The sequence below is a fragment of the Ahaetulla prasina genome, chromosome 1, assembly GCF_028640845.1.
Source record: "Ahaetulla prasina isolate Xishuangbanna chromosome 1, ASM2864084v1, whole genome shotgun sequence".
NCBI lineage: Eukaryota > Metazoa > Chordata > Lepidosauria > Squamata > Colubridae > Ahaetulla > Ahaetulla prasina.
Window position 1 is genome coordinate 285,844,457 of NC_080539.1, and position 26,799 is coordinate 285,871,255.

Here is a 26,799-nt window from a genome sequence, read left to right on the forward strand (position 1 = left end):
CACTGTCCGAAGACTTCTCCGTGGTCATGTGGCCGGCATGACTCAACGCCAAAGGCGCACGGAACGTTGTTACCTTCCCACCAAAGGTGGTCCCTATTTTTTCTACTTGCTTTTTTACGTGCTTTCGAAACTGCTAGGTTGGCAGAAGCTGGGACAAGCAACGGGAGCTCACCCTGTTACACGGCAGCACTAGGGATTCGAACTGCTGCGCTGCCAATCTTTCGATCGACAAGCTCAACGTCCTAGCCCCTGAGCCACCGTGTCCCCTTATTATTATAGTTACCCTTTGCTTATTACTGGAATGAAAAATCTGATGCATATTTAAGGCACCAGAAAACAACACTTAATAAATTGGCAAAACCATTTATTATGTTTTTAGAAGTGTGGGAAAAAAACCCTAAAATACACCCTCTCTCGCTAAGAAAATAATGAGACATTACAAGGGAACCCTTATGGTAAATTACTCAAAAGCATTTGCGATGGATACTCATAATCAAAAGCATTTGCGATGGACAATGGAAGGACCAGCTTCTTCATATTCATCTTTGCTGATCCACATTTGCTGGAAAGTTGACAGAGAAGCTAATATGGAACCGCCAATCCAAACAGAGTATTTACGTTCTGGAGGTGCAATTATCTAGAAAAGTAAGAGAGAGAAAAATAGAAATGTGTGCAAAAATCTATCGATGACATCACTCATAATAGAGACCTCTATTTAATTTCATGTATAATGATTGTAGAAAAGCATGCAGCATGCAGTTGTAATATCTATAATAATTATAAGGTTCTATGGAAACCAAGACAATTGTTTCAGTGGTGGGTTTCAAAAATTTTTACTACCAGTTCTGTGGGTTTGGCTTGGTGGGCGTGGCATGGCATGGCTTGGTGTGTATGACTTGGTGGGCATGGCAGGGGAAGGATATTGTAAAATCTCCGTTCCCTCCCCACTCCAGGGGAAGGTTACTGCAAAATCCCCATCCCCCCCCCAATCAGCTGGAATTGGGAGGCAGAGAATAGATAGGGGCAGGGGCCAGTCAAAGGTGGTATTTACTGGTTCTCTGAACTATTCAAAATTTCCACTATTGGTTCTCCAGAACTGGTCACAACCTGCTGAAACCCACCTCTGAATTGTTTAAAACAAACTATTATTCGTCTACTTCATTAGAAATTCTGTGGTGGTCTTTTATTTATTTATTTTTAGCTCAGTTTAAACTGAATGATTTGTAGCCTGCTCTATCCTGAAAGCTCAGGGAGGTCACATAAAAGCAACCTAAGAACACTTGAAAAGCAGCATCTACATACATGAGTCTAACATACCAATCATACCAATGGTGGGTTTCAAAAAGTTTTACTACCGATTCTGTGGGTGTGGCTTGGTGGATGTGACATGGTTTGGTGGGCATGGCTTGGTGGATTTGGCAGAGGAAGTATACTGTAAAATCTCCATTCCCTCCCCATTCCAGGGGAAGGATACTGTAAAATGTCCATTTTTTTCCCCAATCCAGAGGAAGGTTACTGCAAAATCCCCATTCCCTCCCAATTAGCTGGGACTCGGGAGGCAGAGAATAGATGAGGAGGGGCCAGTCAGAATTTTTACTACCAGTTCTCTGAACTACTCAAAATTTCCACTACTGGTTCTCCAGAACTGGTCAGAACCTGCTGAAACCCACCTCTGAATCATACTTGTGTTATTCAATAAGACTTTGATCCTTTTTCTTGAGTGGTGTGGCTGGTTCACAGTATAGGTAGTCCTCAACTTATAACCATTCATTTAGTGGCCGTTCAAAGTTACAACATCACTGAAAAAAAGTGACTTATGAGGGCTTTTCACCCTTGCAACCCTTGCAGCATCCCCATGGTCACATGATCAAAATTGGCAATTGGGTCATATTTATTATGGTCACAGTATCCCGGAATCATGTGATCACCTTTTGTGACCTTCTGACAAGCAAAGTCATTGGGAAAGCCAGATTCACTAAACAACCATGTCACTGACTTTACACCTGCAGTGATTCACTTAACAACTGTGGCAAGAAAGGTCGTAAAACGGGGCAAAAATTCACCTAACAACTGTCTTCCTTAGCAAAATATATTTGGGGCTCAATTATGATTAGTAAATTGAGGACTATGGGCATCTCTTGAGGTTACTGTATCATCCAGACACCTCTATAAATAAGCTAGAAAACAAACAGTGTTCTCTAATTAAATGGCACCAGCACCCAGAATATGATACAGAAGGCCACAAACAACAGATGGCCATATCCTGCACTTCACTCAAGGAAGGAACCAACAGGCTTGTAGTTTATCTTGTGATCCAAATATATTCCTATATGACAGGAAGGTGGGAAGGGGAAAAAAGGTTATGGAAATTTTATTTTAAGAATCAAAAAGTCATATATATTTTTTGAAGTATCACTTCTTGCTAGAGCAAAAAGTGGTCTTCTTGGAAATACAGTTTAAAACTAGATAGAACATTTGCTAAATTTGTGTATTCCAGTGTCAAGAAAGATAAGAGTGCATCGTTAAGATGAATAGCAAGTGAGGTGTGTAAATAAACTTTTTATTGTATCAAAAATACAATTATAAGAATAACTATGAGGTTTTATGGCAAAAAGTTCAGAAGGAGTTGATTGTTTGGAAAAAAATTGCAATTATCTTTGCTGGGGAGAATTGCTGCTATTAAAATGAATGTTTTACCTAGATTTTTATTCCTCTTTCAGATGATACCAATAATTAAGAAAGATAAGAATCTTGAGGAATGGCAAAAGGGAATTAACAAATTTATATGGGAAGGTAAAAAAGCTAGGGTTAAAATGAAAATAATTCAAGATTCTCGGGAAAGGGGAGGTTTAAAAATGCCTAATTTTAAATTATATTATGAAGCAGCTGCTCTCTCTGCAATAAGTGATTGGTTTAATTTAACAGAGGACAGAATTTTGAATATAGAAGGTTATGATTTGTTATATGGATGGCATGCATATTTAATTTATGATAAAAAAGTGGATAAGGCCTTTAAAAATCATGTGCTAAGAAATGCCCTTCTGCGTGTTTGGAAAAAATACTCTTATAAACTAAATTATAAGGTTCCTATATGGGCATGTCCTAGACATACAGTAGAAAATATAAACATAGAACAGAATCAGGAAATGATTACATATAAAGATCTTTTGTATACTGAAAGAGGTAATTTGCAGTTAAAATCTCTGCAAGTATTAAGAGAGGAAGGGAAAAATTATACTTGGTTTCAATATGAGCAATTACGTGCTAGATGGAAGGGAGATCAGAAAATTGGTATAGAGCAGAACGAGGGAAATTTGGTAAAGCAAATTAGAAATCAGTCTCAGGAGCATATAAAGAGATTGTATAATGTGTTACTTGAAATAGATTCTGAAAGGGACTTGGTAAAGGACTGTATGATAAAGTGGGCACAAAATTTTCAGGAGCCAATATTATTGGTAACGTGGGAAAAATTTGGGTTAGAAATGTTAAATTCACGCAGGCACAGAATCTGAGGAAAATTTTATAAAATGTTTTATAGATGGCATCTAGATCCTAAAAATTATCGTGTATGTATCCAGAAATGCAAGCAAAATGTTGGAGATGTAATTGTGATGACGCTACATATTTTCACATTTGGTGGACTTGTAAGGACATAAAGGCCTTTTGGATAAAAATTTGGTGGATTTTACAAAATGTTCTGAAAAAGAAGATAAAGTTCCTGCCGCAATTTTTCTTGTTGGGAATTATTACGGATTGTACAGTAATTGAGACTAAATTGATTTTAAATCTAATAACTGCAGCAAGATTACTAATAGGACAATATTGGAAGAAAAAAGAAGTACCAACAATACAAGAATGGATATTGAAAGTTGCCAATTTGGCTGAGATGGCGAAGATATCAGCCTTTTTGAAAGACAATACGCAAGAAAGATACTTAAAGGAATGGAAAAAATGGATTGACTATATTCAACGTAGATATCAGACTAAGAGTTATCAGACTGTTTTGAATGATTATGATGTATTATTTTGATTGCTTTGGGGAAGTTAGGAATTGATGATTGTAGGGTATAATTAAGTTGGGACGAAAATTTTTTTAGCATATGCTTGTTTTATTTTTAACTATACCTTGTGCTCGTTCCGGGAAGTCGGGGGGGGGGAGGGGGGTTGCGAAGGGAGGGGGGAGGAGGGGGGGAAAGGGGGGGAAAAATGTTGTAAAACTTTTTGAATAAAAAAAAAAAAAAATACAATTATTGAAAATAAAATGGCCTCAACCAGAGAATTTATGCCATTGATTCTGATTTCTGTATCTTTGATATCTGCATAAAACCTTTTATTTGTTTCTTTGAACAGAAGTCAGACAATATATGAAAATGGCATTCTTAAAAATAATTCCTAGATAATATTTCAGGAATACATTATTAAATATCTATTAGATGAATATTAAATATAATATTTACTTTAATTTTCATAGTACTTGGAGCCAGTGCTGTGATTTCTTTCTGCATACGATCACCAATACCAGGGTACATGGTAGTTCCTCCAGAAAGCACATTATTGGCATAAAGATCTTTACGGATATCAATATCACATTTCATTATGCTGTTATAAGTTGTTTCATGGATCCCAGCAGATTCCATTCCTGTAAAGAAATAAAATTAACTGATCAAAGATTTCAAAATAGACTGCTTTTCCAAGTCGGTGCTAAGAATGTAATAGACGATTATATATTGTTTGATAATCTATAGTAGTTTTTCAGCCAAATGCATAATTTCTTTTATCCAGTTTATAAAGACATTCAGACTTTATTTCGATGTCTTTATAAGAAAGGCATTCAAAGGTATCTGCTGATATGTTTAAATAGTCACAGAATTTATATCCCAGCAATCTACATGTAGACGTGTAAATAAATTTCTCCATGTCTTCTGTCAATTTGAGAATCTACCAATATTCATGTCAATATAAAAATCATATTCAAAGGCATTTTTATTTTTTGAAAACTCTTACACTGTTCCTGACTATAAAACAAATCAGCTATGCAACAATCACAAAGCAGACACATCCACCAGTTCACTAAGACATTCAATAAGAGCTTTAGCACGGGGTGAAATGCTCCCGGTTTGGACCAGATCGGCCGATACAGGAAGTAATGGAGGCGGGTGGTTCGGAGAACTGGTAGCAAAAATCCCTGCCCCCTCCCCCATGCCCAGCTGAGCGATCGTCAGAGCCTTTTTTTTTTTACTTTTAAAAGCATTTTTTAACAACCTCTTTGGCCGAAGAGGTTGTAAAAAATGCTTTTAAAGGGTTAAAACAAGGCTCTGATGATCCCAGATGAGGTGCCTGATAGTCAGAGGCTTTTTTTTCTTTTAAAAGCATTTTTAAAAGGTAAAAAAGGTGAATCCTGCTAGGCAAAAAATAGGGGGTGTAGGCAAAGAATGGGGGGGTGGGGGTTCATTTTTGAGAGAGAGAGAGAGAGAGAAAGGAAGGAAGGAAGGAAGGAAGGTGGGAGGGAGGGAGGAAAAAGGAGCGGAAGGAAGGACTACAAACCTGGCACTAGACGCAGCTTCAGAGTATAGTCCAGGGCTGGAAGGGACCTGGAGGTCATCTAGTCCAACCCTGCTCCAGCAGGACATTGTTAGTAAGTTTCTGTCTTTTGATTCCCCAGTCACATAGTTACATAGCCACGCCTACCCAGTCACATGACCCTCCACTAAGCCACGCCCACCAAGCCCCCACAGAACCAGTAGGAAAGAAATTTAGATTTCACCACTGCTTTAGCACCCATAAAGCATAAGGAGTTTTGTACCACATAACTTCATCTTTGTTCAGCAGAGTCAAGCATCCACACAAAGAAGGGAAACATGTCCAGGCCTACCGATGAAGGATGGCTGGAAGAGAGTTTCAGGGCATCGAAACCTTTCATTGCCAATTGTGATAACTTGGCCATCGGGAAGTTCATAGCTCTTCTCCAAAGAAGATGAAGAAGCAGCAGTAGCCATTTCATTTTCAAAATCCAGAGCCACATAGCATAACTTTTCCTTAATATCTCGCACAATCTCACGCTCCGCTGAAAATAGCCAAACAAACGTTAAACAAGGAGGACAATTGAGACAATATTGAATAGGGGGATGAAAGGATTATTGTAATGTTAAGGAAGGATGAGGCATCTCTAACTGCAATAAAGGAAGGAATAAAGTTGGTCATCAACAACTTTGGTTAATCCAAAACATAAACAATGCTTAGGTTTCCCGGTAATATTGTATTAATACAGATTAATGAAAACCTTTTGATGAGAAAAGACAAGTAGCACTTTATGCTGTTTTTTATGGATAATATTGTGGACAAACTGTTGTGGTCCGTCAGCAACCTACAGAGTTGGCAAAGGAGTCAGACAGCGATAAGGCTGAGGTGAGGCCAGGGCCATCGGGAAGTGAGGTGCGCACTCTAGAGCCTCCAGAGACTGATAATAGTGAGGCAGAGGAACAGGAGGAGCCTGTTCCTAATGTATGCAGGAGAAGAGCTGCCAGAAGGCAAGAGCAGCTCAAGCAGAGAGGACAACTCGGGAGTAGGGCCAAGAGATGATTGGCCCCTCCCATAAGGCTTAAAACAGACCAGCACCAGCATTTCAGCTTTGTCGGAAAACAACGTTGTAGCTGCATCTTCTGCTTCGTCTTCTGCTTCATATACATCTTTGTTTTTGTGGCTTCTGGACATTTGCCAGGAAGGGCCTTTTGCAGTCGGCCTAATTGGACTAAGGTTTGTAAGATAACTGAAGAATTTGTGTTGGGAGGCATTTCTTTTACTTTGAGTTGAACGACGCTGGGAATGAAGTAATTCCCAGCTGTTCGAATAAAGTTTGTTTCTCCGTGGACTAAGTTTATTACTACCTACTTGGGCCTGGGTCGCAACACAAACAAAGCAGCTTTAAGAAAAGTGCTGATTACCTGTAGTAACAAAAGAATATCCTCTCTCTGTAAGAATTTTCATGAGATAATCGGTGAGATCTCTTCCGGCCAGATCTAGTCTCATGATAGCGTGTGGCAGGGCATAACCTTCATAGATAGGTACATTATGTGTCACCCCATCTCCAGAGTCTAGAACAATTCCTAGGGAAACAGAGTGTCAATATTTTTCATTGCAGCCCTCACTCTTTGCTTTTCAATATTTTTGTCTCTGAAAGGAAAAATTACAGGCTCCCATCCCCCCTTGCATCTAATCGTGGCACACACATACCCTCAGAAAATCCGTTTTCTGCCATATTCCCATAACTTTGCTTTCATTTCATCCCCAGCCCATAAATAACACAGTTTGAATCATCTTTAGGCAACCGGGATTAAAGTAATTGTAGCCCTTAACCTGGCAGTATCCAAGAGAAACTGAAGATATAAACATAAGATCTTTTACACTTTGTCATTCATTTCCTTGGAGATAAGTGAAGTGATTGGAAGTGACTAAAAAGAAAAACAATAGAGGCTAGATATATATCATTTTATGCAGAAGCACAAAGCTGCAAGATTTGGATGGCTCCATCCCTGGTAGCATTTTATAAGATCTGATTCTTCCCTTGGGCGATGGGCCAAGATGCTGGGTGGGCTCATGTTCAAGAATGCGATTGCATGGCTTATGAATCATTCTTAGTGAAATGAGTTGTTTTGCTTGTTCTTAAACATTTACAATACCTTTTATTGGACTATTACCATCCAGAGTTATACAATGTACTGGTGGCCATGTAAGTCAAATAAATAAACAATATAATCAATATCATATTGATATGTTTCTCTGCTGATTCCGGAATGGGTGGATGGCTCTTCAGTTCAACGTAGGGAAAAACACCATCAAGTAACTCTCTCCATTATCTGTATTCTCTTTCCTTCTGCAGGAGAGAAAACTGCTGACCAATAACAGCAGCAACTGCCTCTTCCGGGAACATGACTCAGATATTGCTCGGCATTGAGCTTAACTTTCAATAGTTTTTCATTTTAAGAAAGGGATCCCAAACAATTCATGAAGATTTTGAATGCTGATGTATCAAGATTCAGACTGATCTTCAAAACCTGCACCTTTTTACAGAGTAAAGCACAACAACTTTTCCTAAGACAACAAATCTTAATGTACATAGAAGCCATAGAAGGCACGGGGTCAGAGAACAAATGAAGTCTGCTGTTGCTGCTGCTGTTCTTCTCATTCAAGATGGCGCTGACGAAGGCTGCCTCGGTGAAATGCTCTCTAATATACTTCCACCTCTCACAATACTAGACAACACAGTATCAACAGTAGAAACCTTTAAATTTCTAGGTTCTATCATATCACAAGATCTAAAATGGACAGCTGACATCAAAAACATCATCAAAAAAGGACAACAAAGAATGTTCTTTCTGCGCCAACTCAGTAAGCTCAAACTGCCCAAGGAGCTGCTGAGTCAGTTCTACAGAGGAATTATTGAGTCTGTCATTTGCACCTCTATAACTGTCTGGTTCGGTTCTGCAACCCAACAAGACAGACACAGACTTCAGAGGATAATTAGAACTGCAGAAAAAATAATTGCTACCAACCTGCCTTCCACTGAGGACCTGTATACTACACGAATCAAGAAGAGGGGCATGAAAATATTTACAGATCCCTCACATCCAGGACATAAACTGTTTCAACTCCTACCCTCAAAACGACGCTATAGAGCACTGCACACCAGAACAGACACAAGAAACAGTTTTTTCCCGAAGGCCATCACTCTGCTAAACAAATAATTCCTTCAACACTGTCAAACTATTTACTAAATCTGCACTACTATTAATCTTCTCATCGTTCCCATCACAAATCTCCTTCCACTTATGACTGTATGACTGTAACTTTGTTGCTGGCAATCCTTATGATTTATATTGATATATTGACCATCAATTGTGTTGTAAATGTTGTACCTTGATGAACGTATCTTTTCTTTTATGCACACTGAGAGCATATGCACCAAGACAAATTCCTTGTGTGTCCAATCACACTTGACCAATAAAAAATTCTATTCTATTCTATTCAGTTACAAAGGATATGCCCTTCAAATATAGGCTATGAATAAAATGCTCAGGAAGCATAGGCCAAAAACAAAAGTATTGACTTAATTATTTAGGTCAAGTCAACTACTGACCAGTCTCGTTGCTGCTGTTGGAAAACTCGCCATTTCGTTGCAACCCCTTGGACTGACAACAGCTACCACAGAGTCAATTGGTAGAGATGCTAGTTTGTCAGAAAATAAAACATCCTAAACAGTGTTTGCTACTATCCCTGTTTCTATAGCTACGAAATGGCATACTCAAGCCCTGGACATAAAGACACTTTATTGAATATGTGCAAATTAATTGTGTTACAAATATTCAATATACCGGAGTATGAAAGTACAATATCCTAATACAACTATATATAAGGACCAGTGGTGGGTTGCCCCCGGTTCAGACCAGTTCTATAGAATTGGTAGTAAAACCAGCGGCAGACTCCACCCACTGACCCAAACATCATCAAAACTCTTCTGCACATGCACAGAAGCATGCGCGCGGGCACGATGTGACCCGATAGTAAAGGTAAGTAGAACTCACCCCTGATAAGGACACATATTTCTGCTATCATTGTTAAATGATTTAAAGTAATCTTAGGAACAAATGATAACGTCCAATCCTTTTCTGCAGCCAAATTAGTTGAGATAAAAATACTACACTTATACTTGGCATTTGTTTCAGCCATGCTTCAAATTACCTTTCATATTTGAATATCTAAACTTATTTAATTGTATAACGTTACAGGCAAGAATAGAGACATTATACCATATTTGAACATTTGTCTAGCATAATACCCGTGTTTTCCCAAAAATAAGACCCTGTCTTATATTTTTTTGAACCCCGAAATAAGCATTTGGCCTAATTTTCGGCGAGGTCTTATTATTTTGGGGCGCGTAGAGCAAGATGGAGTTCTTCTTGCCAGCTCTGCATTTAAATATTTTTGGGAGGGCTTATTATCAGGGGGAGGCTTATTTTAGCGCATGCGCTCAAAAGCCCAACTGCGGCTTATTATCAGGGAATATCTTATTTCTGGGAAACAGGGTATCTCTGATGATGGAGTGGAACGTAATACGAAAGCTTCCCTATATGAAATCAGTAAGGAGTGTTTTCTCATAAAGTTTGATAGGATAAAACTTAATCATTGTATTATATATCAGTGCTCAATGCAAGAGAAAATGAAAGATGATAGATAAATTCATAGACATACATTTTTTAAAAAAGAGGAATAGAAACTACAATCCAAATTTACCAGTAGTTCGTCCAGACGCATACAAGGAGAGAACGGCTTGAATGGCCACGTACATTGCTGGTACGTTGAATGTTTCAAACATTATCTGTAGGTGAAAAGATTATTAGCAACTCCAAATATGGAGAGAGAACAGCCATAGTCCAATGCTAAGATATAGGACAGAAATTACCTTAAAAGCATACAACTTGGAACAATGGAATTATGTTAAAGCAGGGGTCTCCAACTTTGATCCCTTTAAGACTTGTGGATTTCAACTCCCAGAGTCCCTCAGCCAGCAAAGCTGGCTGAGGAACTCTGGGAGTTGAAGTCCACAAGTCTTAAAGGGACCAAGGTTGGAGACTCCGGTGTTAAAGGATGTAAATTCCAGATAAAAGTTAGGAATTTTTTTAAAAAATCTAACACTATGAGCAATTACACAGTAAATCTAATTTCAAAGGAAGATGGTGAAAAACCTTGCACTAGTTGTATTCTAGTGAAGCTGGACATCCTTGGATAAAGGATGCTTCCATTTGGATTCTTGCACTGAACAGGAGATTGAATCGAGGCCCACAAGCCTCTTCTAGCGTGATGGTTCCAAGAAAGAGGAATAGTTTGCTTCCCAAAGCACACTGAGGCAACAGTGTTTGCTTGCATTTTCATGGATAAAATATCTGATATACTGTAGTGTATCTGCTATGTTATTTTATAATTGATTATTTTAATGTTTTTTAATGTTTTCATGTCGCAAGCCACCCAGAGTCATTGGATACCAGACGGGCGGCAAATCAATTCCGCAATAATAAAATACCATCAGAAGAGATTAATTTCCTATGTTACATACGCAGGGACAAGAATCGTATGAAAAGTTTAGCCACAATGTGACTGGGGAGGGGGAAGGGGGCTTTATAAGGTGTTCAAACTACCATATAAAGTCTCAGTTAGCATCTCTTTTATGGATCTCTTTTATGGACCCCCTACAGCTTCAACCTTAAACTGTCTACCATGGACGTCTTTTATGGATCTTTTTATCTTTTATGAAAATTGTGGATGTCTTTAATGGATCTCTTTTATGGACCCCCCACAGCTTCAACTTTAAACTGTCTACCAGTGGACCTCACCCCATTCCTAAGAAGTCCATAAAGGGGGTGTGCATAAGTGCACCAATGTGCCTACCTTCCCTGTACTACTCTCCCCATTTATTTGTACTCATTTCCTGTGTTCATGTTCATGTTTATACTTATACCTTTTTTTTTTTTGCATTTATATCCCGCCCTTCTCCGAAGACTCAGGTTGGCTTACACTATGTTTGCAATAGTCTTCATCCTATTTGTATATTTATATACAAAGTTAACTTATTGCCCCCAACAATCTGGGTCCTCATTTTACCTACCTTATAAAGGATGGAAGGCTGAGTCGACCTTGGGCCTGGTGGGACTAGAACCTGCAGTAATTGCAGGCAGCTGCTGTTAATAACAGACTGCATTAGCAGTCTGAGCCACAGAGGCACATACCTGTTAGCCTGAACATGTTTTACAAACTAAATAAACAAATAAATAAAAAACATTGGCTTGTTTTAACCAGTCTAACAAATTATTACTTATTTTCTATTTGTTTTATTTGTTCCTTGTTTCTATCTATTCTTCTTAGCTTAGCTTATCTTATTTCTTGCTCTGTGATTAAAACAATCTTTGTTTTGTGTCAAGGATGGGCAGAGCCTATCCTATATAATAATGCTCATCTATCAAACTGTGAAGAAAAGTAGTTTGTCTCAGAGAAGTAGGATATTAAAAACTTGCCTCAGGCTAGGATTTAAATTAAGGAGATGATGGCACAAATATGACAAGATAAGAACTAAGACTAATTAAGAAAATAGATTAAGAAATCTTTATATCAGGAATAAATACTGCTACTGATGAAATTATATTTCTGTGGTTATTCTGTGGTTATTACCGGTACGTGACAGTTTTCTTGCTCAGAAGGAAGGCAGTTCTTAATTTGAAAAGAAACAATATACAAATAATTACCTGAGTCATTTTCTCTCGATTAGCCTTGGGATTTAAAGGAGCTTCTGTGAGCAGCACAGGATGCTCTTCAGGGGCAACACGAAGTTCATTGTAGAAAGAATGATGCCAAATCTAAAAAATGGCAAACGATTTTTATTCAGCATCGGGTATGGAGAATGACAGATCAATGCAAAAATGGAAAATGGACTGAAAATGGGAATTCTTACACACGTTTTTATTTGCACTGAGGGGGTCTATGCTGCCGTCTTAGCTGACTCAATTTTACAACATTTCATACCATTGCATTGTGCCATTGGGGAGCTGCATGTTTCATTTAGTCCCATACATGAAATATTCAGGCATTCACTATCCAAAGCCTTCATATTACATGAGCATGACAGATACTCTCACGTCTCTGCAGCAACTACAAAAGGAAATGCTTGTGCAACACCCTTGCTGCAAGTAGTGTTAAGGCACAACTCCCTATGAGGAAGATATCATTTAAGTGACACCAGGCGAGTAAGACATAACCAGAACATCCATGAGATTTTCCTTAATATTCCGATAATATGGGCATGTTTTCATATAAGCTCTGACAGCAAATGCTTCAGACAGCCATGGTTGAAAGCTCTGTTACGGAGACCTGAATCTGAGATTTTTGAAATTTTTACTGCTTCAAAAATTTTCATCACAGTGACTTTCAGGATTGCCCATAATGGAAAAAGTTGCCGAAGGGATTTAAGTGTAATATATTACATACTAAATCAAAGGCTTGTCATTCTATTCATATATAATGTCTAAGTTCCCCCTATTTTGTGTCTAATTTTTCACATTTTACAAATGCTAAAGGGAAACCATTCAGTTTTCCACCAGCAATGGCATTTCAAATTTTAAAATTAGATGTAAAGACGAGCTAAGAATGATTTCCCTTCTACGTGCTATGAAAGAACAATGAAGATTGGAAACCATGCCACATTCTTGTCCTTTCTCTTTTGTGCACCACATATGTTGAATGCCACTCTGAGCAGATGAACCCAGATCTAGACTCCATGATTTTGCATTCCAGGTCTCAACACTCATTTAGCACCATGTGACATCTATTACAAGAAATCTGGCCAGAGCACACAAACGTGTGTGCAATGTTTCAAAATTGTTCTAACAACAGTTGTAACAGGGTAACAGAGGTTGAATGTGGAAGGAAATGCACAAACATATGCATACACACATGTGCACATGCGCAGGCTGACCCACCTACTCAACCCAAAAGAGCAAGGTAAACTACCTTGAATCTATGGAAGTAGGCAATCTATTCAACTTTGCCATGAATTTTATTATCCAGAAGTTGTGAATACTCCATCACTGAAAGTTTTTAAGAAGAGATTGGACAAATAATTGTCTGAAATGGTATAAGGCAGTGATGGCTAACCTTTCCCGGACCGAGTGCCTAAAACCCGCACCTCTGCCCAAACCCCCAAAATGCAATGCACGTGTGGCCCCCTGCATGCACCCCGCCCCCATGCATGCGCGGCAGTGACCCAAAGACCAGCTGGCCAGCAGGAGGAACATGTGCATGCACAGCAGAGCTGAACTGGGGCTACGGCTTGTGTGCCATCAGAGAGGGCGCTGTATGCCACCTCTGGCACGCGCGCCATAGGTTCGCCATCACAGGTATAAGGTCTCCTGCTTGAGCAGGGAGATGTCCTCGAAGATCCCTTCCAACTCTGTTATTCTATTATTATTATTCTGTCCTTCTCCTTTATTCTATGGGTATTGGTTATGCAATGGGAGCCATAGTGGTGCAGTGGTTAGAATGCCATATTGCAGGCTAACTCTGCCCATAGCTAGGGGTTCAGTTCTGACCAGCTCAAGGTTGACTCAGCCTTCCATCCTTCTGAGATCGGTAAAATGAAGACTCAGATCATTGGGGGCAATATGCTGACTCTGTAAACTACTTAGAGAGGGCTATAGAGCAATATGAAGCTGTATATACTAAGTGCTATTGCTATTGCTGTTGACTTCCTGAGATCAGATTCTGTGATAAAATAGTACTACAATAGTACTACAAATAATACTATCAAAAAAAATAGTAGGGAGATAGAAATAGTAGGGAGACGGGAAAGTATGGCAAAGAAAAAAATAAATGGTTCAGTTTGGAGATGATAATTGGAAGAGAAGCAGGGATCCAGTTGTATCCAAATATAACCAGAGGACACCTTGCTCATTGGCTCCCTCTTGGACTCATTTCTATGTCTTCTTTCACAGTGGTCTCCTAGGTAGGACCCATTACCCACTCCTAGGTAGGACTCCTCTACAGTAGGACCCACTGACTACATTCTAATTTCCTCCTGATAAAAACATGTTAAGATTGCACCTTCCCATTCTTGCCTGAATTATACCATCTTGATCTTGGCCTGTTTCCTGCCATCTAACTGTAATTTCTGTTCACTCTAAATGCATAAGTCAGAAGTCAAAGGTTGTTTTAGACGGCAAGTGGAAATCAGCAGCGAAAGGATATGCAAGTTGGATGCTCAAGTAAACAATTTAATTCCTTAGTCAAATTAGCTACAGTACCAGAGTCTGATTTTGCCAGTTAACAAATGGCCAAGTCATTTTATTTTTTCAGCATAAAGGCGATTTCTCTGTATTTCTTGCGAAAGGAAAAATCTCTTTAGGAAGAAAGGTTTCTCCTTGCCTAATTTTTGTAGGTGATTATTACTTGCCCCTTTTTCTGACTAAACTTTAAGCTTAATCAGAAAGCTTCTAAGTTTCTGGACTAAGTTGCAGCTGAGGCAGTTTAAGAAAAGGCTCTGAAGAAGATTTATCTGTTTATTTATTTATGATGAGCCATGGTAGTGCAATGGCTAGAGTGCAGTACTGCAGGCTACTTCTGCTGACTGCCAGCTGACTGAAATTTGGCATTTCAAATCTCATCAGGCTCAAGGTTGACTCAGCCTTCCATCCTTCTGAGGTGAGTAAAATGAAAACCCAGATTGTTGGGAGCAATAGGCTGACTCTGTAAACTGCTTAGAGAGGGCTGTAAAGCACTGTGAAGCAGTATATAAGTCTAAGTGCTATTGCTATTTAATCAACTTCTACTGCCTATGACTATGGAGGCAAGCAATACAGGTAGTCCTTAACTTACAACCATTTGTTTAGTGATCATTTAAAGTTACAACGGCACTGAAAAAAATTGAATTACGACCAGTCCTTACACTTAATGACCATCACAGCGTTGCTATGTTCACTTGATCAAAATTCAGCAAGCGGCATATATTTGCAACAGCTGAAGCATCCTGGGTTCATGTGATCACTTTTCCAGCTGGCTTCCTACAACAAAGTCGGTAGGAGAAGATGGATTCATTTAATGACCACAAGATTTACTTAAAAACTGAAGTGATTCACTTAATAGCCATGGCAAAAAAAGGTCATAAAATCAAATGCAACTCACTTAAGAACCACCTTGCTTAGCCACAGAAATTATGGTTCCAATTGTGGTCGTAACTTGAGGACTACCAGTAATAAAAGTAGGGCATTTAATCCAGACACCTGGATGAGTGGTACATTAATTCTGGGATTATTTGTCTCTATGTTCAACTACCAAAAAAAAGACGTCATTAAGTTGTCCAAAATCTTCAGTTATCTTTTTTCAAGGAAAGCTCTTTTGCTTTTTGTCTATGGAGATTCTCAGTCATTCAGGTCATGGTTGTCCCAAATAATAGAATAGAATAGAATTCTTTATTGTCCAAGTGTGATTGGACACACAAGGAATTTGTCTTTGGTGCATATGCTCTAAGTGTACATAAAAAGACAAGATACACTCCTCAAGAATCACAGGGTGATTCTTGAAAAAGCACCTTTGTTTATGTGACAGTCATATGGTACCATAAGCAATCAAATCATACTAGGAAACAAAGGTGCTTTTTCAAGAGACAACTGGACTCTCTGGTTTTCCTTTTAAGACATTTCGCTTCTCATCCAAGCAGAGTGAAGAAGCTTCTTGGATGAGAAGTGAAACGACTTCAAAGAAAAACCAGAAAGTCCAGTTGTCTCTTGAAAAAAGTACCTTTGGGACTCAATCACTTTCAGCTGTGATGGCTGAGGAATTCTGGGAGTTGAAGTCCACAATCTTAAAGTTGCCAAGGTTGGAGACCCCTATGTTAGAGGACCTTGAGGGCAGGAGATGAAGTCTTGCTAGCTACCCTCCCTGCTTCTGAGCTTTTAATGATTTACCATATTTAGATAAACACAGCTGGGAATTTTGGGAGACAATGCATCGAGCAAACACAGCAAAGAATGTATCCCAGATGCCACCTTTTAAACTTTAGAACTACTTGACAACACAGGAAATAGAAATGAAAGGGGAAAGGGGGGATTACAGAGATGTGGTGGGAATAATTAGGGCTGTGAATGGGATCAAGTGAAATGTTATTTATAGCAGGGGTCTCCAACCTTAGCAATTTTAAGACTTGACTCCAACTCCCAGAATTCCTCAGCAAGCAAAGCTTTATTGATTTATAGAAAGGCTATGCTACCATCTAGAGGACAAAGTATGTCATTCCATTCCCTCAGCCTATCTTCAAAAAAAGCAGAAGGACACCATGTCTATGGAGATTCGCCATAAAGAGAATCTATGCATAACTAAAGAAGCTTCTTCGATGACAAGAGAAATGTTTTCAAAGGGAAAAAAAACAAGCAAATCCAGCTGACTTTTGGAAAAGCACTTTGGGATAGTAGCAAAGCAGTTCTCAGAATCAGCTAAAGGGGCAAAGAAAGGATGAGGCAGGTTCTGAAGGCTGAGGGGAGGAAATTTAGAATTTAAAACACTTAGAACTCCGCCGCCTTCAACAAGACCTGTGTTTAACTCATAGAATCATCTATTGCAATGTCCTTCCTGTTGAAGACTACTTCAGCTTCAATGATAACAATACAAGAGCAAACAATAGATTTAAACTCAATGTTAACCATTTCAATCTTGATTGCAGAAAATATGACTTCTGTAACAGAGTTATTAGTGCTTGGAACACACTACCTGACTGTGGTCTCTTCCCAAATTCCCCAAAGCTTTAAGCAAAAACTCTCTACTATTGACCCCACCTCATTCCTAAGAGGTCTGTAAGGGGCGTGCATAAGAGCACAAACGTGCCTACTATTCCTGTCCTATTGTTTCCTTTCATTATATCCAATTAATATAGTTATTACATACTTATGCTCATATATATGCTTATATATTATATAGTTATTTTCATGCTTATGCTTATATATACTGTTGTGACAAATAAAAATAAATATAAATAAATAAATAAAAACTAAGAAATTCTCATCATAGCCTTATCATCTCTATAGAGCAGGGGTGCCAAACTCAAGGCCTGCGGGCCAGATCTGGCCCATGGGGTGCTTAGATCTGGCCTGGAGGGTCACCCTGGAAACAGCAAAGGACCTGCCCACAGTGCCTTTGCCAGTGAAAATGGAGCTCGGGAGGACCACATGCAGCGCTCCCTACTCCATTTTCCCTAGCAGAGAGTTGCAAGAAGCCATCACAGTTGAAAACGGAGCTCAGGAGCCCGTTTTCGCTGGCAGAGCGCTAGGGCCGCCACAGGCGCCCCTCCCCCAAATAAGTGCTGTTGAGCTAGCCATGCCCACCCTGGTCATGCCCCCCCCCGAGGTCAAACATAACATAACATAACATAACATAACATAACATAACATAACATAACATAACATAACATAACATAACATAACATAACATAACATAACATAACATAACATAACATAACATAACATAACATAACATAACATAACATAACATAACATAACATAACATAACAACAGAGTTGGAAGGGACCTTGGAGGCCTTCTAGTCCAACCCCCTGCCCAGGTAGGAAACCCTACACCATCTCAGTCAGATGGTTATCCAACATTTTCTTAAAAATTTCCAGTGTTGGAGCATTCACAACTTCTGCAGGCAAGTCGTTCCACTTATTAATTGTTCTAACTGTTAGGAAATTTCTCCTTAGTTCTAAGTTGCTTCTTTCTTTGATCAGTTTCCACCCATTGCTTCTTGTTCTACCCTCAGGTGCTTTGGAGAACAGCCTGACTCCCTCTTCTTTGTGGCAACCCCTGTGATATTGGAACACAGCTATCATGTCTCCCCTAGTCCTTCTTTTTATTAAACTAGACATATCGAGTTCCTGCAACTGTTCTTCATATGTTTTAGCCTCCAGTCCCCTAATCATTTTTGTTGCTCTTCTCTGCACTCTTTCTAGAGTCTCAACATCTTTTTTACATCGTGGCGACCAAAACTGGATGCAATATTCCAAGTGTGGCCTTACCAAGGCATTATAAAGTGGTACTAACACTTCACGTGATCTTGATTCTATCCCTCTGTTTATGCAGCCCAGAACTGTGTTGGCTTTTTTAACAGCTGCTGCACACTGCTGGCTCATATCTAAATGGTTATCCACTAGGACTCCAAGATCCCTCTCACAGGTACTACTATTGAGCAAAGTACCACATATACGGTACCGGTGCATTTTGGTTTTTTGGCCTAAATGTAGAACCTTACTTTTTTAACTGTTGAATTTCATTTTGTTAGATAGCGCCCAATGTTCAAGTCTGTCAAGATCTTTCTGTAACTTGAGCCTATCTTCTGGAGTGTTGGCTATTCCTGCCAGCTTGGTGCCATCTGCAAATTTGATGAGTTCCCCATCTATCCCCTCGTCCAAGTCATTGATGAAGATGTTGAAGAGTACTGGGCCTAAAACAGAGCCTTGGGGTACTCCATTGCATACTTCCCTCCATGTGGATGTAGTTCCGTTGAGGACTACATGTTGAGTGCGGTTGGTCAGCCAGTTACGAATCCATCTGGTGGTGGTGCTGTCTAACCCACATTTTTCTACTTTATCTAGTAGTAGGTTATGGTCTACTTTATCAAAGGCTTTACTGAAGTCCAAATAAATTATATCGACAGCATTCCTCTGGTCCACTAATTTTATAACCCTGATGCGGCCCTCAATGAAACTGAGGTTGACGCTCTTGCTATTGAGTGTTTAGATATGTGCCTTCATGTGAAAACCAAATTCTCTAAGCGACTTCTAAAGTTCTGCTAAAGCAATCACATAAAACCAAGCAAACAAACAAACAAACATATTTATGCCAGAACAGAGCACACATTCAGTCTGGATCTCTACAAAAGCTTCAGCATGGAAGCAATAACTTTATCTCAGTATTGCTTATGACTATTCCCTACAATAGATATGGTCCCCCTCTTCCACATGGGACTTTGTTTCTTCACAGAGCAGAAATACAAGCAAACATACAGCAATGTGCACCCCTGCACTTTTAGCATTTCCGGCTTCTTCACACAAATTGGCCTGGGATGATCTTGTGGCACAAACGAGTCTGTGGGAATAACATAACCACAAAAAGCATGACCTCAAGAAAAAGCAAGGATGCCTCCCATTGTTTTGGTACAAAAGGGAGACTTTATATTGTACTGTACATAAAGAAACTCTCTGGTTGGTTCCAGTGCAGAGGAATTCGCTATCTCATTGGTGCAGGTACTATTGCTTGATATTTTCAAAAGTAGCAAATCATAGGGAGTCACAAAAAGAACTCACCTTTTCCATGTCATCCCAGTTTGTGATAATACCGTGCTCAATGGGATATTTCAGGGTCAGAATTCCTCGTTTACTTTGTGCTTCATCCCCAACATAGCTGTCTTTCTGGCCCATCCCTACCATAACTCCCTGCAAAATGTAATCAATTGAAGGAAAACATCACCATTAGCACTGTATCACAAACATTAGATAGACTAACTACTGTCTGGTGTAATTCAACATTAGCATTAACAACAAGAGGGGTAATCCTTTTATTCTGCTTTAGTCTATGTCTTTGGCAATCCCACAATTCCCTTCATAGCTTTCTGTACATAGGTAAGTCAATACTCCTCTTCCTGAAGCAGACATCTATCACACCTAGACAATAATATTATAAAACTATTTATAATCATAGCTATATAGCTACATAGGCTATATTATGGTAGAAAATCAGTCAATGTGAATTTACAGGTAGTCCTCATTTAATGTCCACTCATTCAGCAACCATTCAGGATCACGACACTATGGAACTAGGGTTGCTTATAAAAGTTCTTATAATTGTGGCTGTCACAGCATTCCCACGCTTGGCGTTCATCTGATCATTATCTGCATTTGCAACCTTCATCTTCCAAAAAAGTCAGTGAGGAAGCTAGCAGGAGATTGCAAATGAAGTTCTTGTGAGTGCAAGATGCTACAACCCTACAGGATTCACCTAATGACGGGACTGCCAGAATTGCTGTCCTAAGTTAGGGTGATCATGCGACATCACACCGAAAATCTATGTTGCTTAGCAATGGTCCCAATTACTGTAAGAAAGTGAAGACTACCTATACTATATTGTTAGTAAGTGAGGACTACTTGTACTACTTTATATTGTGTGGAACCAATATAAATTCCATATGGATTTCAGACTTTCAAGTTTCAGTATTTGATTTACTTCAGTGGGAAAAAATGACCTGCTACATCACACTTTTATTAATACTTTTTTCCAAGCAAGGGGACCGCAGCTTATGCAATATACTTGTCTGGAAGAGGTTCCATGGAGGATTGTGGATTGCACTGCTAAATAAGCATATAAGATTGTTCTGTAACTCTTCCATTAAAATCAGCAAGATTTAATGTTTAATTATGCTCAAATTCTATGCTATACATCAAATACTCCACAGCAGCTCTCATCAAGAGGTGATTTACTTTCCAACTATTATATCTTTGCTTTTGATACACATTTAGAATTGCTAAAATTGTTTTGCTTTACTTTAGCTTATATTTTAAATAAAAATTTAATAAATAATAAATAAATAAATAAATAAATAAAATACTGATTTATTTGCTGTTGTGATGTTCTTTTGAATTTTTTATAAAATTAGGTTGATTACATGGAAAATATTAAACTACAGCATATACAAACAATTCTGTAACTATATTTGTAAATTTTGTTATATAATATAACATAATTTAGTAGCTTTTCTTTTTAAAATGCACATTCTAGGATTTCATATGCAGGTGTGAAACCCTAAAAACCATTCATAGAGACAATCTCATGTTTGAAAAAGTACTTTTAATGTATAAATTTCATTCTGTTTCTTACAGGCTGCCTTAATCAGTTAATTGCAAGTGACTTACTTTGTTGTTATTTACCTTAGATGGTCATTCATCTTGTGAAGAGAAATTACTGTCCTATGTTTTATACATTATATTCTAGTCATTGATATGCAACATTGACAACATCAAAGAATTAAACAATATTTTATTCTGAAATATTTTGTACAAAGTTCTATACCTATCACTAGGCAGCACAGCCATTTGCCTCAACTAACAAAGGCTGAGTAGGACAGTAATTGTCAGGAGTGTAGACAGGAAAGGTAAAATAAAGTCAAGATGGAGGCTGCAACTGTATGATTTTCATACATGCATCGCTCATTGCATTACATGTAAAAAAAAAAAGAACAAGTAAAAAAAGAACAAGCCACTTTCTTGATGTTCCTCTGGATGGCAACTTCCCTGTTCTTTCTCTGAATCTCCTGCCATTTTCTTTTATTCACAACAAAGTTTTGCTCACAACTTGCCTAAATTGGTCTGCTGTCTTGAGACATAGTGCGTAGCTGAAGGAAAATTCAATTAAGAATCCACTAATTTCCTTCATATGGAATGGGAGATTTAAAAAAAAAAAAGGATTGAGCAATCCAGTTTTATAAACTGTTGAAAAATGCTTAATGTTTTTTGAGATGTACTCAGATCAAATGCAGTGACTTTTAAAATAGTAAGGACCGACTTATCGCCAATCTTCAGAGGTTTTTTTATTTATATTATTTAAACTGACCTGGTGCCGAGGTCGCCCAACAATAGATGGAAAGACAGCCCGGGGAGCATCGTCTCCTGCAAATCCAGCCTTACAAAGCCCAGAACCATTATCACAGACAAGAGCTGTGGTTTCATCATCATCACTCATGACTCCTCACTATCCTTTCAGCAAAAGGAGAGAAAAAATAGGTCTGGAGTTTGAGAAATAATTTGAACTATCAAACATCATTTAAACAAACAGGAAGAAAACCACATAATATAGCTTCTAATAAATCCAGAAAACATATATACAAATCAATTAATGTGACAGCGCTGATTTTAATTATACTCAAGCTGAAACAACTGAAAAGGAACTGGTTGTTAAGATCTTTAGGCTCATTTGTTTGTTTCTTAAATGTTTCTCTTTCTGGACAAAAGTAGAACTTTAAGCTTTTTTAAAGATACAAATAAAATACTCCAACTACTTACAAGATGTTTATGTATGGGGTGAAAGGAATAATCTTTTTTCTTCTTGACACCCCTTATTGTGCCCCTGAATATCTATTCATGAGTTGGAAACAACAGTATGGAGATTATTAGGAAAGTCAGTGAAAATGGATTCCATTCTTCTACCAGCAGAAACTTTTGTTAGAACAAAGATAGCCAGAAATAGATATTAAGAAGGAAGAGATAATTAAAAATGATGAGTGAAAAATAAATGTCTTGTATTTATTGTACAGAGTTGGTTCAATGGTTCAAGCAGCACAGATGGGCAAAATTAAACAGAATATATAAAACAAGAATGATTAACAATGTGAATGGCATCAAGATGAAGCTTTAGGATGCAGAGAAAAACAGGAGAAAAACAACTTCTCATAAATTTTCAAAGGTGCATGGATGTGCAGAAATAGAATAACATTATAATAGGAATCCTATTTCTGGATTTCAAGCACATTGAATTTGTATGTATGGTTTCATGCATACAAATCTTTTTATAACACCCTGTGCATTATCAAAAATCTTGGAAGGCTCCCACTTGTAAATAATACCCATTTGAAGCACAGTTGTGTATTCTTAGATGCCATGTGTGTGTGTGTGTGTGTGTGTGTGTGTGTGTGTGTGTGTGTGTAATCTTAAAGGTAAAGGTTCCCCGCATACAAAAAAATGATTTCTCGACTGATCTAAATCTCTTCCCAACTCATCTACCTTTACATAATACTCATCCTTCAACTCTACCTAAACAACAATTTACTACTGACCAACTAATTAGAGATGCCTTGGAGAGAGGTCAAAAAATAAATAATGCAATATTATTTGGTCTAGAAAACACAAATGAACCCGATATCACCAAAATTCACAACATAATTGGAAATTATAATTCATCATCCATTTCCCCAAATGAAATAATTGCAGTCTCCAGAGATGGTCCTGAATATAAAAACAGTGACGGATCAATAGCACCAAGATTCTGCAGAGTCATCTGCATAAACGAGAGCAGCAAACGTAAGTTCATATATACCATCAACTCTATTGCTAAAACAAATCCTGCCTACAGTAAACTTAGATCACGCCCTGATCTATCTTTCCTGCAGCGGATACGTTCTCGTGAACTCCGCACTGAACTTAAACGAAGACAAGACGATGGTGAATCAAACCTATATATTGATTACCGTGCCAATTGCATTAAAATTAAATCCTACAATCAAAAACTCACCACCAAACCCCCCATCACCCATAACATCCAACCAGCCATCCCTTCGACCAATCAAGTACCCATCAGCCAACCATCCATCGAAACTGTCATCCAATCAGCCATCCAACAAACCATTCAACCAGCCATCCGTACAGCTATCCAACAAACCATTCAGCCAGCCATCCGATCATCCATCCAACCAATCTTCCAACCAGCCTTTCAACCATCCATCCAACCAACCATATCAACAAACAGTCAAGTACCCAACATCCAAGCACTCACCACCCATAACTTCCATCCACTCATCCAACCTCCTATACAACCACCAGTTGTACATATCCCTCAACCAACTAACATTCAAAACTAGGTATGCACGCCCCTTACCTCTTTAACACCTCTTTCTACAGATTTTAAATGTAAATTGATGAATGCAAGAAGTATTCTGAGGACATGGACAGGTTGCTGGGTAGGTTGAACGCCACCACATGTTTACTGGACCCGTGCCCCTCCTGGTTGGTACTGGCCAATCAGGAGGTGACACGAGGCTGGCTCCAGGAGATTACGAATGCTTCTTTGGTGGAGGGAGTCTTTCCGGCCGCCTTGAAAGAGGCGGTGGTGAGGCCCCTCCTCAAGAAGCCTTCTCTGGACCCAGCTGTTTTAGGTAATTATCGTCCAGTCTCCAACCTTCGTTTCGCGGCGAAGGTTGTAGAGAGTGTGGTGGCATGTCAATTACCCCAGTACCTGGATGAAACTGTCTATCTAGACCCGTTCCAGTCCGGCTTCCGGCCCGGATACAGCACTGAGACGGCTTTGGTCGCGTTGGTGGATGATCTCTGGAGGGCCAGGGATAGGGGTTATTCCTCTGCCTTGTCCTATTAGACCTCTCAGCGGCTTTTGATACCATCGACTATGGTATCCTGCTGCACCGGTTGGAGGGATTGGGGTGGAGGCACCGCCGGTGGTTCTCCTCCTATCTCTCCGATCGGTCGCAGACGGTGTTGACAGGGGGGCAGAGGTCGACCCCGAGGCGCCTCACTTGTGGGGTGCCGCAGGGGTCGATTCTCTCGCCCCTTCTGTTCAACATCTATATGAAGCCGCTGGGTGAGATCATCAGTGGTTTCGGTGTGAGGTACCAGCTGTACGCTGATGACACCCAGCTGTACTTTTCCACACCGGACCACCCCAACGAAGCTATCGAAGTGTTGTCCCGGTGTCTGGAGGCCGTACGGGTCTGGATGGGGAGAAACAGGCTCAAGCTCAATCCCTCCAAGACAGAGTGGCTGTGGATGCCGCGGCTGACTGTTGAGGGCGAGTCATTGGCCCCGATGGAGAGGGTGCGCAACTTGGGCGTCCTCCTGGATGAACGGCTGTCCTTGGAAGATCATCTGGCGGCCGTCTCCAGGAGGGCTTTTTACCAGGTTCGCCTGGTTCGCCAGTTGCGCCCCTTTCTAGACCGGGATGCCCTATGCACAGTCACTCACGCTCTCGTGACGTCTCGTCTGGACTACTGCAATGCTCTCTACATGGGGCTCCCCTTGAGGAACACCCGGAGGCTCCAGTTAGTTCAGAATGCGGCTGCACGGGTGATAGAGGGAGCCCCTCGTGGCTCCCATGTGACACCTCTCCTGCGCAGACTGCACTGGCTACCTGTGGTCTTCCGGGTGCGCTTCAAGGTTTTGGTGACTATCTTCAAAGCGTTCCATGGCATAGGGCCGGGATACTTACGGGACCGCCTGCTGCTACCGGATACTTCTCACCGACCCGTGCGCTCTCACAGAGAGGGACTCCTCAGGGTGCCGTCGGCCAGACAGTGCCAGCTGGCGACACCCAGGGGAAGGGCCTTCTCTGTGGGGGCTCCCACCCTCTGGAACGAGCTTCCCCCAGGACTTTGCCAACTTCCTGACCTCCGAACCTTTCGCGGTGAGCTTAAGACACATCTATTTATTTGCGCGGGAGTGGACTAGATTTTAAATTCGAATTGGTTTTAATGGGGATTTTATTATTTTTATTATCATCATTTTAATTATTCGGCCAATTATAATAAGTTTTTTAATGGATGTTTTTATTTGTATTTATATGTATTTTTTATCTGGTTGTTAACCGGCCTGAGTCCCTAGGGAGATAGGGCGGTATAAAAATATGAAAAATAAATATATATAAATAAATAAATAAATATTCTTAACAAATTACCTGAATTTATCCTCCTGCTAAACAGTGGTACATTTGATATCATATTTATTTGTGAAACATGGCTAATCTCATCCATCCCTGATTCCATCATTTTAAACAAAGAATATCAAGTTCACCGTTCAGATCGTGAAAACCGAAGAGGTGGTGGAGTTGCTATTTTCTATAAAAAGTCACTGAATCTAAAAAACATTCAAGTTGCACACAAACTTTCTCTTCCTGAAACTATTGTATGTGACCTATCATCTAATACCGCACTTCGATTCATTCTATGCTACAGAGCCCCCGACTACGATATTACTCATGCTAATATTTTAACCTCATTACTAACATGGGCTGCCTCTTGCCCATATCCACTCATCTTCCTGGGTGACCTAAATTTACCTCTCATCAACTGGATAACAAACGAAAGTACAACTGATCCAATCCACACTACAATATACAACGCTGTTACAAACCTAGGTCTTGAACAACTTGTAACTAACAGTACAAGACTAAACAACTGCCTTGACCTCATCTTCTGCAACAACAACAATACCATTTATGGACTACAAATAAGAGAACCCTTTTCCAACAGTGATCATTGCATGATTGACTTCCATCTTAATATACGTTGTCACTTAAATCATCATATCAATAGCATTCCCATCTACAACTTCAAAAAAGCCAATTATGACCTTATAAACAATGATCTTTCATTTCTGGACTGGCAAAATCTGTTCTCAACCTGTATTACTGCTGAAGACCACTATAGAGTTTTCCTACTCGAAATCAA

The 26,799-nt window shown here is 39.4% G+C and overlaps 1 protein-coding gene across 1 annotated transcript; it reads right to left on the minus strand.

Annotated features, from left to right (window-relative positions):
• Positions 1 to 372: 372 nt before the first annotated feature.
• LOC131187318 (actin, alpha skeletal muscle B) lies at positions 373 to 22,749 on the minus strand. The gene is made up of 8 exons (XM_058161578.1): positions 22,185 to 22,749; positions 19,886 to 20,014; positions 12,291 to 12,401; positions 10,288 to 10,372; positions 6,942 to 7,103; positions 5,873 to 6,064; positions 4,458 to 4,639; positions 373 to 637 (listed from the first exon to the last, which is right to left on the minus strand). Exons 1-8 carry the CDS (start codon positions 22,311 to 22,313, stop codon positions 494 to 496), a joined length of 1,134 nt encoding a protein of 377 aa, XP_058017561.1. The 5' UTR covers positions 22,314 to 22,749; the 3' UTR covers positions 373 to 493.
• Positions 22,750 to 26,799: the final 4,050 nt, after the last annotated feature.

What these genes read in the sequence shown, in the direction of transcription:
- LOC131187318 (XM_058161578.1), bottom strand. Translation starts at nt 22,313, where the DNA reads ATGAGTGATGATGATGAAACCACAGCTCTTGTCTGTGATAATGGTTCT. An exon ending in ATCGAGAGAAAATGACTCAG is followed by an intron (nt 10,373 to 12,290) that starts GTAATTATTTGT and finishes TTTCACCTACAG; the next exon opens with ATAATGTTTGAAACATTCAA. An exon ending in CTTCCAGCCATCCTTCATCG is followed by an intron (nt 4,640 to 5,872) that starts GTAGGCCTGGAC and finishes ATTTCTTTACAG; the next exon opens with GAATGGAATCTGCTGGGATC.